The sequence below is a fragment of the Oryzias latipes genome, chromosome 13 (genome assembly GCF_002234675.1).
Source record: "Oryzias latipes chromosome 13, ASM223467v1".
In the NCBI taxonomy this organism is placed as follows: Eukaryota; Metazoa; Chordata; class Actinopteri; order Beloniformes; family Adrianichthyidae; genus Oryzias; species Oryzias latipes.
In genome coordinates, this window is record NC_019871.2 from 10,190,324 (window position 1) to 10,203,215 (window position 12,892).

The 12,892-nt window shown below is 41.1% G+C and overlaps 1 protein-coding gene across 7 annotated transcripts in view; it reads right to left on the reverse strand.

Annotated features, from left to right (window-relative positions):
* The window catches only part of synrg (synergin gamma), a 34,666-nt gene that overhangs the window by 20,142 nt on the left and 1,632 nt on the right, over positions 1-12,892 (reverse strand). For 2 of the 7 annotated variants that reach the window (XM_020708163.2, XM_011482383.3), the window contains exons 2-13: positions 11,199-11,239; positions 10,415-10,551; positions 10,009-10,136; positions 9,592-9,697; positions 9,390-9,501; positions 6,675-7,067; positions 5,707-5,982; positions 4,120-4,197; positions 3,447-3,643; positions 1,614-1,853; positions 1,409-1,548; positions 286-410 (exon numbers count right to left, since the gene is read on the reverse strand). In XM_020708163.2, coding sequence (XP_020563822.1) covers positions 286-410; positions 1,409-1,548; positions 1,614-1,853; positions 3,447-3,643; positions 4,120-4,197; positions 5,707-5,982; positions 6,675-7,067; positions 9,390-9,501; positions 9,592-9,697; positions 10,009-10,136; positions 10,415-10,551; positions 11,199-11,239 — 1,973 coding nt within the window. The remainder of the gene's footprint in view (positions 1-285; positions 411-1,408; positions 1,549-1,613; positions 1,854-3,446; positions 3,644-4,119; positions 4,198-5,706; positions 5,983-6,674; positions 7,068-9,389; positions 9,502-9,591; positions 9,698-10,008; positions 10,137-10,414; positions 10,552-11,198; positions 11,240-12,892) is intronic. The other 5 variants (XM_020708169.2, XM_020708165.2, XM_020708168.2 and 2 more) reach the window with 3 other exon arrangements.

The window sequence follows — 12,892 nt, forward strand, 5'->3', positions numbered from 1 at the left end:
TTATTGTAAATTGCTTGGCAGTATAACTTGACTTGAGGTGAAAAAAAAGACAAAAATGACAAAAATAATCTTTTCATCTAAGTACAACTATGAGAGTGAGACAAAAAAATGTAATCAAAGGATGTATGTTAGCAGTAACAAGCTTGAGGCTTGTTTGTTGTTTCAGCTCAGTTTTAAATAGAAATCTAAAATTAGCTTGGTATAAAAAAAAAACTATAAAAAAAAAACTAACTGCACTACTTTAAACCAAATCCTAACATTCAACAGGAGATATATGGAAGATACCTGAGGTAGGGGGCGTTGGCTCTGCAGGCTGATCCACAGACAGCTGCTTGAACACGGCATACTTATCAGAGGACGTGACCGAGGAGGAGGCGGAGCCAGACACAGGAGTCAGCATAGCAGGTGTGCTGCAAGGAAAGCATCAAGAAACATGACATTTCCAGAAAAAGACTTTGGTAGGAGCATAATCTAATCATCGGTCTCATTAAATATTTGGAGGATACAAGCTGTTTAATGGGGTCGAAGACTCACTTTTATCTTAAGTGAAAACTCTAAAGAAGATACTCAAAGAAAAAATAATAGATTAACGTTACCCAGAACCCTTTACGTTTTATAGGTGGAGCCTGAAAACAGACTTAAAAACTTGCGTAGCGACATGTGAACGCGTGAGTTAAACGTGGACGCCCAAAAGGAGCATGTACGCACGTTTACATAGACTTTTCGATGGAAGTAGTCGATTGAACGCATGTTTCCGAGCCCGGTGTGAACGTGACATAAAAAAAAACGTTGTTTTTTTTAATAAATAGGCAGAGCTGCAATTTCTGCTCAGCAATCCAACTCTGTAGAAGCTCATTAATTAGCCAACAGTGTTGCACTGTGGGAAATTCTTGTTGTGTTGCTGAGATGATAAAGGAGAAAACGAAGAATAGAATTATTAACTGGATTTGCCACTTCGATATTAGATACTGTAATTATGCTCTCTCTGCAGATAATTGCCTTTCAGCTCTGCCTCACTGAAAAAACAGTCTCTTGGAAACTAATATGAAGAAATGAGCTTATCTGCTATCCACTGAAATGAATTCATTAGGAGAAGGCCCAAACTCATTGCTATTCTGAGGAGCCTGTTACAAGATATTAAGACAGTGCCTGACTGTAGACAGGCACAATTATCATGCAGAATAACACTGCTATAAATAACTATTCAGGCCTGGATGCTAGACTCATCTCTGCAAATATGCATCTTTTGTTATGAAAGTCGATGGCTAGAACTTTGAGCGTATATTAACTGCTCTGGTGCGAAGCGAGAATAAAGGTCACATGGGTTTTGATAAAACCCAGAGGGAACATTTGAAGCTTATTTAATAGCTGAGAGAGAGTTGGTTAGTTAAATGATTGCATGTCACACCTGTTTTGGTGTTGAAGTGCAGCAGTTTTAGGGAAACTTCCTCCCGATTCCCCCTGGAAATCGCTGAAAGTGGAATCTCCTGTCCCCGCCTTCGGAGCCTCCTGGAAGTCCTGGAACTCATCGTCTTCAGATTTGGTGGCCTAACAAAAACATTTATTAGAAAGGTTGACGGAAATACACAAAGAGCTAAAATCGCAGCCGTTACCTGCGCAGGAGGGAAGCTGGCAATAAAACTTGTGTTCGTCGGTGGCTGTGCCTGAGCTGCAGGGGTCATGGTCATTCCTGTTGCAGCTTGAGAGGGCACTGGCATGGAGACGGGGGGTTGGGTCATGATGGGCTGCTGGTGCATGACAGGGGCCATGGCCATGGCCAGAGCTGGCAGGTTGGGCACAGGCGGAGATGCAAACTGACCCAGGATTTCCACATTCATTGCTGGGAGGCCACTCTAAACAACAAATCCAATGAAATCCCATAAATTCTTGGATATAATGTAGTTCAACGTGAGGATAGAGGACAAATACATATATATACATATATACAGTAAACCCTTGTTTTTCGCGGGGGTTACGTTCCAAATAGAACCCGTGATAGACAAAATCCGTGAAGTAGAAACTAAGAAACCTCCATTTTTTTTTTTTTTTTTACAATTATTATACAATTAAATACTCTATTATACATTGAAAAGAAAGAACAAACCATTTTACAGGCTCAAGCATTTGTTTCACAAAAAAAGTACTTTAGAAATGTTTTTTTTTTCAACAAATAACTTCTGTACTGTCAAATAATAATTTTAATCATCGATGTGAACAGAAGGCTTCGAATAGCGGAGATTAGCCCCGCCCACCACGACCCGAGTAAATAGATTAAACGGGAGAAAATTTAAAATTATAATGAAAAAAAATACAAAGTACAGTCGGACAAATAGTGACTCAGGTGTATTTCACTGCTCTTCAGACTGAGCCGCTGCATCCCGACTCCGCTCTGCAGTGTTTTCTTCTTTTGAAGCCCTCGGTGCAGCTGTGTTTGTTCGGGAGAAGAACATAGTGATTGGCAGTTGTTGTCGCTCTTTTATCTATGGGTTTAAGAGAAACTCGAAATTGCAGGAGAATTTGCACGTACATAATGTTAATTTGGCGAGATGTTTTACGTACGTGTACATATTAAACTGCAACGTTATTGACACACAGGTAGAGAAGAAGCGGAGTGACTTTTTAGCCAATCAGAATGCAGAACACAATGCACAATGCAAATCCGTGAAGTAGCGAAACCATGAAAAGTAAACCGCGTTATAGCGAGGGATCACTGTATACATACATACATACATACATACGTATATGTATATATATATGTATATATATAGCAACACTTTTAAAATAAATCAAAAGATGAACTGAGTCGATCTTTACGAAGAAAATGACATTAAAGTCCAAGTATTGCTCCTCAGTGGACTCTATTTAGTGGGTCCCATCCTGCCTGTTCTTTAAAATCTACTTTCAGTATTGCAATATTTTCTATTGTCTCAGTGCTGCAAACAAAATCTTTTTATATCACTCCCTTTGATATATTAAATCATGGAAGGTATAGACGTAAAGCTATTTACTCGAGTGGAACGATCATGTTTATATAGAGCGGCGGCTGTTTACATGGAACTTACAGACAGGACGTGTCTAGCTCGGCTTGAAGCTTTAAAGCTCTTGAAGATTTACATCACCAAAGGTGCCTTATTATTCCTCACATAGACACGGTGGCATGCGGCTTCGTGAGCTGCATGCAAATCTGCATCCTCCCAGAGGGGATGGTGACAAGCTCAGGCGCAGGATGATAAGAAGTCTCCTGCCAAACGCAGCTGACAAGGAGTCAGTGCTATACTGAGCTTACAACCTTTCAGGAGCCGTGAGCTGATTCATAACGAGGAGCTTTCCGTCTTGCTAACCAGTCTACTTTGAGCAAAAAAGTTTATTGCGGAGCAATCCAAACAGAGAGGAATGATTAACACCGTTGTTCCGGGTAGATTGTTTGTTGTGATGCCGGTGTTTACCTGTGCTACACCAATTAGTGCTAGTACAGTGTAAAGCTCCTCTTTGGTCAGCATGCCAGGTGTTGTGCGGTTGGCTGTCGCCCAGATTTGCCCCAGAGCTTCTCTAGGAAGACCCGACGACATCAGTATGGGGTAGAGCTTTGCCGTGTCGATCCCTGCTGAGGTCATTGTGAATTCAAGTACCTTTTTATACATTTCTGCGGGGGGAAAAAACAAAACAAAATATACACCGATTGAAAACATTTGAAAAAGTTGCATTGCTTACTCCAAAAACCGTTATACTGTGTTCCCTCTTTTACGTGCTAAAAATAACCCCCCCCCACCCCACAGGTGAAATCGCGAAGAGGGATCGCAGATGTTTTAGGACGACATACTTTATAGATTTTTCTCAAACATTTTCACACTTTTCTCTCTTCTTTAAACAAACTTCAAACTTTCGTGGAAAAAAAAAGTCCAATATTATAGAATGCAACCAAAAATCTGCTTGCAATCAAAGAAATGTGAAATGGTAATGCATTCTGTACAAAAGAAAAGGAGCCACAAAGGAGATTGATTGACAAGTTCAACAGCCAATCAGGACACAGATCCCAGTGCACTGTAAAAAACAAACAAACACACACACAATATAGCGAGGGAAAGCTGTACTCCAGTGGATTTAAACTTAAATGTTTACCAGGGAGGAGGCTGTCATTGTAAAGCCAGGCTGGCAGGATGGACTGAATGTGCTCTTGTTGTGGGTACACACCAACACCTGCAAGCACACAAAAAAAAAAACCCACACAGCTAGTTAACCGCTGCAGTACGAGTCTTGCTCTTGCCCGTTTCGAAGACTCACACAAACTTTTAAACTACAAAAGGAGACAGCTGAAAAGCTTCCCTGCACCAAATCACAACAGTCTTGTCCCAACAAACTATACATAATTAGCAACTTATTTCCAGCTTTAGAAAAACAGGAAAATAAAGACTGTTCACTAAAGACCCACTCTGATGAAAATTGTGTTTTTAACACGTTCGTGGTGAATTTTTCTGAAAATGGAGGACATATATAAAAAAAATTTAAGTAAATCTGCATTTCTGAGTATTTCTTTATTTTAAATGCTGTGAATCAAAAGCAGACAAAAAATGAAGCTTGAAAAAGAGCGTTTTCGTGATGTAAAAATGACAAAGGGCCGGCCAAAAGCTCTGTGATGCGCTCTTTTCTGATTCATCCACTTGTACATGTCTAGAGTCATGTACGTCTTTATTTTCCTCATCCAAGCTGGCGTCTGGCTCACAACTGTTTGACTGGGTAGTTTCAATATTCCTCGCCATTTTTGTTGCACAAGTAACATTTGGTTTGAGGTTGTAGGGGGCTGGCTATAAGATAGCTGGAGAGCATATAAACAGAGAGCTCTCAGCAACAGATAGGGGTAAGAGGCGGGGCTGCTTTCCATCAACAGTACCAGCAATAAACTATGTCAGGTTTTTGTTTTTATTACTTTGGCTAAAAACGGCATAATCATAATTAAAAAAAAAAAAAAAAAAAAGCACCCAGAATGCTTTTACAATAGCTTAAAAATGATCGGAGTGGGTCTTTAAGTAGAGAATGACATTAAAATCCAAGTATTGCTCCCTTGTGTATTCCATATTTAACCCCCCCCCCCATTTTGACTCTTTTTGCTTCCATCAGTCTTAAAAAGTAAAACACCGAATATGTCCCTCACATAGAGGACAGAGACAAACACATAGCACAAAGGACTGGCACAGAAGTCATGCACATTTGGCCTCGGATTAGCCAGGCTTCCTGTGGTACCTCCCAAGCCATGCGCATCCCTGTTAAAGGCAAAAGCAGTCAGCATGCATCATGGGTCATTGTCAGCAAGCGCGATTCAAGGTGAAGGAACAGACGGCGGCTCATTTAGTCAGCACGTGTCACCCGCGGGCGCGACGGTTCATTTGCACAATGCAGCACAGAGCGTAGACGTGAAAGGATCCCACTGACGAACGGAGGAGTTAGGAGGGCAGAATAAGAGCAAAGATGTTCAGACACTAAAAAGGACACATCAAAGGCATTATTTTTTTTTTTTTTGCAGTGATTTCATTTCATATAAGAATCATTTGTTTATCCTCAAGATGAAACGAAAAGATGCCAAGTAAAGAATGAAGGCAGAGTGTCGTCACCAGAGTTAGAAAGATAAAACTGTTTCCAAAGAAAGTGTTAATGCTGCAAAAAAGCAAGAAAGAGAAAAGATGAGGTCCAAAGAACCGGCACATCTCTCACCACTGTTACTACTATTTTGAGGCGATGCTCCTGCAGTTGATGGGGGAAGGTTGGGTGGCACCAGGGAGTCTTGTGGATTTTGTAAGGTGAAAGCAGAGTTCAAATCCTCAGAGGCTGCAGCCCAGTCCCTTGCATTAGGGCTGGTTTGAAACTGAGAGGAAACTTTAGTTTTAGGAGCCATTTGAGTCAAACTCTGCTTGGCTCTAAAGTTCAGTTGGGCGGATTTTTCAGCAGTAAGATCACACGAGGAGAACAGCTTTTCTTCCAGCGATGGTCCTAGAAGACGGATGAGGAACAAGCTTCTTTAGAACAGTCCAGATTTTCTGCGTTCAGCCACTCATACATCTCTGCTCTTCCCAGTTAGTTTAAAAAATTACAAATGGAATTAAAAAAACAACAACTCAAAGCACCAAAAAGGGCTAGATAAGAGGAGACCATGAACATGTGAATGCAACAAAAAAAAGAACTTTAATTTCTTTACAGGGAATGCATTAATTCCTTTGACGACATGGTCTTAAAGAAAATCTTTAGAGGTGCAATTCAGTTCCAAAGCTACATGACAACATTTCATTAAGGAGAGTCGTCCTTAAAGTTCATGCTAACCATGCACTTCAAATACAAACACTACCATAGTCATTGCACCACTTTTTCACTGTTGCTGTAATCCACATGAATAGAAAACTTTAAACTTATTTGAGTTCCTCCAATGCAGGTATTGACATGCAAAGCTGATCTGTCAGATGCAATGCATCGATTTGACTTTTCCCTGTGTTCTACAGAGGTAGAAATATCTCAGTAATCAGAGACAATCCTACTATTGGTCTTACAAAGATTAAGGTTTCAGATTTCTAACTTACCGTGTGTCTTAAATGAAAAACGTATTAATCTGCAGAGGCTGGACAGTGGAATTAGCTGAATGAATATTACAGGGAGAGGAATAGAGGGGATTCAACAGAGAGAAAAGTTACCTTGAAACGCAGGTTGGGAGATGGTGCTGACAGCAGAGTGTTGGGTGGCAGTGGAAATGGAAACAGAGGCAGGGAGGGGCTGTGAGGAAGGGGGTGACGGTTGGGCTTGAGCTCGAGAGGAGAGGGTGAAGTGCGAGGAAGGAAAAGTGTTTACAGGTCCCTGAACAAAGTCGCTAAACTCGTCATCATCCTCTGCGAAGCCCATGGAGGGAGAGGATGAAGGCTGAACGGGTGGCTGACAAGGGGGACCGAAGGGGGAGGGGGAGGCAGAAGGTGGAGGGAAAAAGGCGGGGGCGCCGACCGGCCCTTGAAAGTCACTAAACTCGTCATTATCCTCGGACAAAGCCGGAGGGAGAGAGTGAGCGGTGGTAGATGCGTGTGATGGCGATGAGTCTGCAAGAATGGAGAAATAATGATAACACAACACACAAAGAATGAAGAATTCATGAATGTGAACGACAGGAGGGAGCCCATGGGTACTTTGGGTAAAAGTAGAGAGTGTCAAGAAAAATCCTGAAGCCTTAGGCCGAATCCGAATTCTTCCCCTACCCCTCCGGATTCTCCTTATCCTCCAATTGTAGGGGCGTTTGGAGGGATAGGGGTGTCTGAAATAGTTATTTGAAGGGGCAACCTAAGTCCTAACCGCGTCATGCTGTGCCGCAGAGGAAAAAGGCTTTCCTTCACGGGGGTGTGCTCTGAAGCACAGAAGTTTACATTTAGATGTAAGTAATGATGTTTTGTTTCAGCATGACTTTTTAAAGTTCTACAACGGATTTTGTTATGTGTTTGTGTAATTATGTGTAAGTGCTGGCAGCCACGCACTGACACGGATGACCGGCGACTATGGATTATGTCATCAAGAGAGAGAGAGAGACGTCAGAATTACAAGACACTATTTTTCCATAGCTCTCCTTTTGGAATGTTAAATGTAGAGGTAGGGAGAAGCCGTATGGGTAAAGGAAGAATTTGGATTCCGCCTGAGTCACATGCATTTGTACGAGGCGTTGACCCATTTGACCCATATGATAACCCGTGATGCGGGTTTTTGGGTTGTCCGTGCCTGTAGAGGGTCGTAGACAGGAACAACACCATCTCAAAGTGAGCACTGGTGTATCATGGGAGTTCTCTTAAGGTTTATTTATGGAACGATTGTCATGCGTGCAGTAAGTGTATCGTAAAAGTTTTTAAGGCTAACATAAGTTGCACATATTTATGACGCAGGGGTGATGCTGACATACAATGCCCTTACCCCCCACACTGAATTCAAATTCATTTTATTTATTTAGCACCTTTCAGGTAAAAAAAAAAAAAAAACAGCTCAAGGTGCTGTACATAAAAACAAACAAGAATGCAGAAGACAACAATCCCCATTCATGCAATAAAATCATTAAATAAGCCTGCACAATAAAATACACAAAACCAAACACAAGTAAAAGAGAAATGACTAAAGAAAAAAGCTAGAATAGAGAACCCATGAAGCGCTGTCCACCCTGTCCTCCTGTTAGCCGGGGTGACAGCATAGACACAAACACCCCAGCTAAGGGGGAGAAAACACTCGTAAACAGTCTAACTTGACTAAAAGACATTAAACAAATATGTATGTGATAAAATATCATCAAACAGAGTAAAAAATCTAGATTAAACAAATATGGGATACAACATCCTAAAACATAGTAGTAAAAAAATAGCAAAATTGTAAAAAAAAATATATATATATATATAAATAAATAAATAAAAACTTAGAAAAGATAAGATATGAGATCTAATTAAAAGCTGAGTTAAACAGGCGTGTTTTTAGTTTCTTTTTAAAAACCTTGACAGTAGATGAGGCCCTCACATCCTCAGGTAGGCTGTTCCACAGACGAGGCCCATAGTTTCTAAACGAGGCCTCACCGTGGTTAGTCGGTACTAAGATGAGAGTACTGGCCACTTACTGCATGCACGGGGTGTGCAGGTGATATGCAAAGGCCCCTTGCAAAGATACAGCATTTTGGGGGTGGGAAATCTCTACAACATGTCTCACCTTCTTTACTCTGTGTGTTGTTTAAGTGCATGCCACTGGCAGTGTGCCAGTATGGGTACCACATACAGGATTGCCCATTTTTCTCCCGCAAACAGCCGTCTCCACCCGTATGACTAAGGCTTAAGGCAGCCCTTAAGGTCTTCAACGCTCAGTTTCTCTGAACACTTCTGACTTCTTAAAGTACAGTTCTAGCTGTGGTTTTGCACACGTTTTACCGCAACAGTCTTAAAAGCGTCACTTGGAGTAAATATCTTCACTAGTCGTGAGAGAATTGAGGAAAGAAAACACACATTTAGGTGCAAGATTTCAAAAATATCCAAAGTAGAACAGGATAAGATTCTTCCAAATTGTCACACAGACTAGTGACAATATTTCTAAATGGAAGCAGTCAAACAGGCCTTAAATGTTTCATAAATGAAAGATTTTGATTCCTGTAAAAAGGGACAAAACTTACTCATTTGAGTTAAAGAAATCTGCAATTTTAAGACAAGAATCAGTACATAAAAAGATATGGTGGTTAAAACTGTGATGCTTCATGTTGATGGGACAAAAGCTCATAGTGAATCTAAGCTTTAGGTTGTTGGGTGGCAGCTGGGCAGTCCTTATGCTGCCTTAACCCCCATCACCACTCAGGCATTTGGGCTACAGGGAAAATGGCAGGAAGTCAAACTCAAAGAGTGAGGGGAAAGTACCTGGCTTCTTGGTTTGTGAAGATGGTGTGGGATGCATCTTTGCGTCTCTGCTGAAGCCGTCCAAATTCCCTTTGATTGCCTCCAAGGCGTCGTCGCGGCTCTTCTCCCCCGTCTGAGAACAGCCCAGCAGTGTTTGGAGAGTCGTCATTACACAGCTGCGTGGAATATGAACGGGATGCAAGCAAAGTGAAGACGGGCTCACCTTGGGTTTGACACTGCTGAGAAGCCTCAGCTTTTGCTTCTGCTCCTCAAATTGTCTTCTTTTCCTGTCCTCCTCCAGCATCTTTTGCTGATGCTCCAAACGTTTTCTAAAGAGCAAAAGAAAAGTAAAGAACATGTGCAGAAAGGGGAATGTCATATTCTTCAGGAACCAGAAGAACGCCACAATGTGTCTTGATCCCATGGTGACATTAAGTGAAGGCCAGAATTGAGTTTTCAAAACAGACATTTTTCAAAGAATTTCTCTGCAAACTCAAAAAAAAAACACCTTTTCAGAGACATCTGTCCTTGAGCACAAGCAGTAGTTTTATAAAATACATTTTTTTTTATTATTATTATTATATACTTTAAATAAAAGAACACATACACAAAAACTAACAAAAGATGTCAGCAAACTTACTGATGCTCCTCGGCCATTTGTTTCTGCATGTCAGCTGTGTACTGGGGTCCGGCGGGCCGCATGCCCATGAACTGCGGCTGACCCAAGAACTGCATCCCAGGAGTTTGCATGCCCATCGCCATCCCGCTCTGATAAAAAAATAAAATAAAAAAAGACATCAAGAGAACCATATCAGTGATCATTGACAGTCATCTCCTTCTGCTTAAATGGCAAAAGTTTGGAAAAACCAAAAACCAGCTTTTTGGGTCAAAAGAGCTCTAATTCTGTGTGCGTACAGTACAGACCAAACGTCTGGACACACCTTCTCATTCAAATGAATGGGAAAGTGTGTCCAAACGTTTTGTCTGTACTGCGTGTTCAGTTGAATCAGCAGCAGCTTGAAAAGAGCAAAGAGTCTGACAGCTACCTGGATAGGAATGGCGCCTGGGGCCATCTGTGCTCCAAAATTCATACCCATCATGCCCTGCATGTTGGGCTGCATGACGGGGACCATTGGGAAGCCTTGCTGCTGCTGTGGCTGCTGTTGCTGCATAGGTAACATACCTGCAAGAGCAACTCTGTTAGGACATGCTAAAGCGGAGGACGGTTTTAAATTAGTATCAATCAAGTAAAAACATAACTTAGAAGATTTAAGAGAACCAAAATAAAAACTAGTCACTGAATCTCTATTTTTTTGGTAACTAGGATGACAGCATGTATAAAACACAAAAAGTAGTGAAAGAAAAAGCAGCTAAATAATGTTTGTTTTCACAGATGCTGTGTAAGCTGATAACCTGTTCACACTGGAGCTTGCTGATGAGGATTCACTGAGGTGCAGCCTAAATTATTAGAGCAAATGCGCTCTTTACACATTTGTTTGCCTGAATGCAACTTTAAAGCTGAAAGAAGCCACAACTCTGAATATGCCAAGGCAGAGAAGATCATATACATATTCATATAGAAGGATCTGTTTTTGTGTTGACACGTTGAACAATTTATAAGCGTGTTAAAGCCAGTAAAAGTTTATGTATTTCATTAAATTTTAGTTCCTAATGAACAGCACCAGTGTTGTTTTAAGACGGTACAGTATCTTCATAAACAGCTCTTGCATATTCATGTATTCATCTTTTGGATTGCACCTGGTGCAGTGCATTAAAAGAAAACTGTAACAAAGCTAAAAAAAAGTCACCAACAGCAGCAGAATGACTCACCTTGAGGCGGTCCCAGACCCCCTCCAACTGGATACATGAAGCTGAAGGAACAAAAGGAAAATACGATATAGGATTTCTCTGTAATCATTTCAGCATAGAAGTTTTCCAACTGCATTCTTTTTCCAAGGAAATGAAAGTAAGTAGAAAGCTGGATGTTTGGGGCCTACAAATTAAGATTCATTTTGAAGAGTTAAACTGGATTGTAGGCATTTTATATAAGAGTATACAGCAAAAAAAAAAAAAAGAATAAAATGGATCCTTGTATGTTTAAAAAAAGAAGAACAAATGCATTTCTCCAACAGCACTAAGCCAGACATTCACATTCAATTAAATCTGAGCAATATGAATAAAAAAATAAGAGGGCCAGGCCTTGAGGATGCTGCCACATTCACAGCAGATAAACAAGAGCAAGAGGAAGCACAGTAGACAGACACCACGCCGTGGTTGAGTTTCCACAGGCGACTTGTTCCCAGGTTTGGCCAGAAAAACCAAGCCTTTAAGATATGATCAGAGGAAACCCTTTGAATGAGCCAGTTCTCCCTCAGTCTGAGCCAACCCACATAGGCCTTCAGCTATTTGTGGAATAAGTCATTACCACTCAGGCCTTCAGGCTGGAACTGACAAAACAGAGACAAACGGTGCAGAGCCAGGAGGGTTTAAGATCCCAGAGAGATCCAATTATGAGGAATTCAAACATTTACTTTAGTGCTACAACAACAAATAATGCAGCAATCCAATCTCCATGTAAATGAATACGTGACTAAATGGTCTAGAAATGATGTCAGTGACTGCAGTTTGTTCCCACTACACACCCAAACGGGCAATAAAAGGACAAACCAGTTATTTATAGCATGCAACTTTGCTGATGAATATGCATTCATGCTATTGGAGGTTAAAGCAAAATGTGCAGAGCTCTGTGTGGCTTTAGGGCCATGCACAAAATCAAAGTTTTTGCAAAACTGTTTACATGCAAATCAATTTCCATCTTTAGTGCTGAACAAGTCCTGTTCAAAATATAGAAAACAGTAGTTCCGTTCCATGCCATACTGAGTCACGTAACTGGTGCTAACGTCAGTGATACAGCTTTACTTAAAGATTTGAGAGTCTCACATCTGCTCCCTGATAACAAAGGCAGCATTAAAAGAAAAAAAAAAAGCTTTTACGGGACCGCCGGCCACTGCTGGTCACCATCCTGCAGCAAATAGCAGGTTGTGGCCCAGAAGATTAACGGGGGGGGGGGGGATAAGCAGCTTCAGCAGCTGTGAACACCAGGCAGCCCTGTGGCTCATAAAGTGCCATGTAATCGCACCATACAACTATGATTTTCTATGTCTTGGGGACAGAAGAGATGGCTTCAGTCAAGATGATTATTGATGCTGCAGACAGTGATTTCATGCATCTGTAAAATCTAAACAAAGGAAATTGGTTTGCAAATATTGACACCCCTGCTCTAAATGCCTGTTATTTAGAGGTTTCTTTGACTCACAGGAGGAAATATTGCTGTCGACTGATGGATATGTTAAAAACTGACAAGCACTTAGTGTCCAAGTCCGATTAAAATGCACATAAATATCCTTAAATACCCACTCTGATGAAAATTGTTGTATTTGGTGTTTTTAACATGTTCTTCTGGCATTTTTCTCATGAAAATACCACAAAACCTACCAGCAGTGAAGCTGTAGATGAAGGTTATT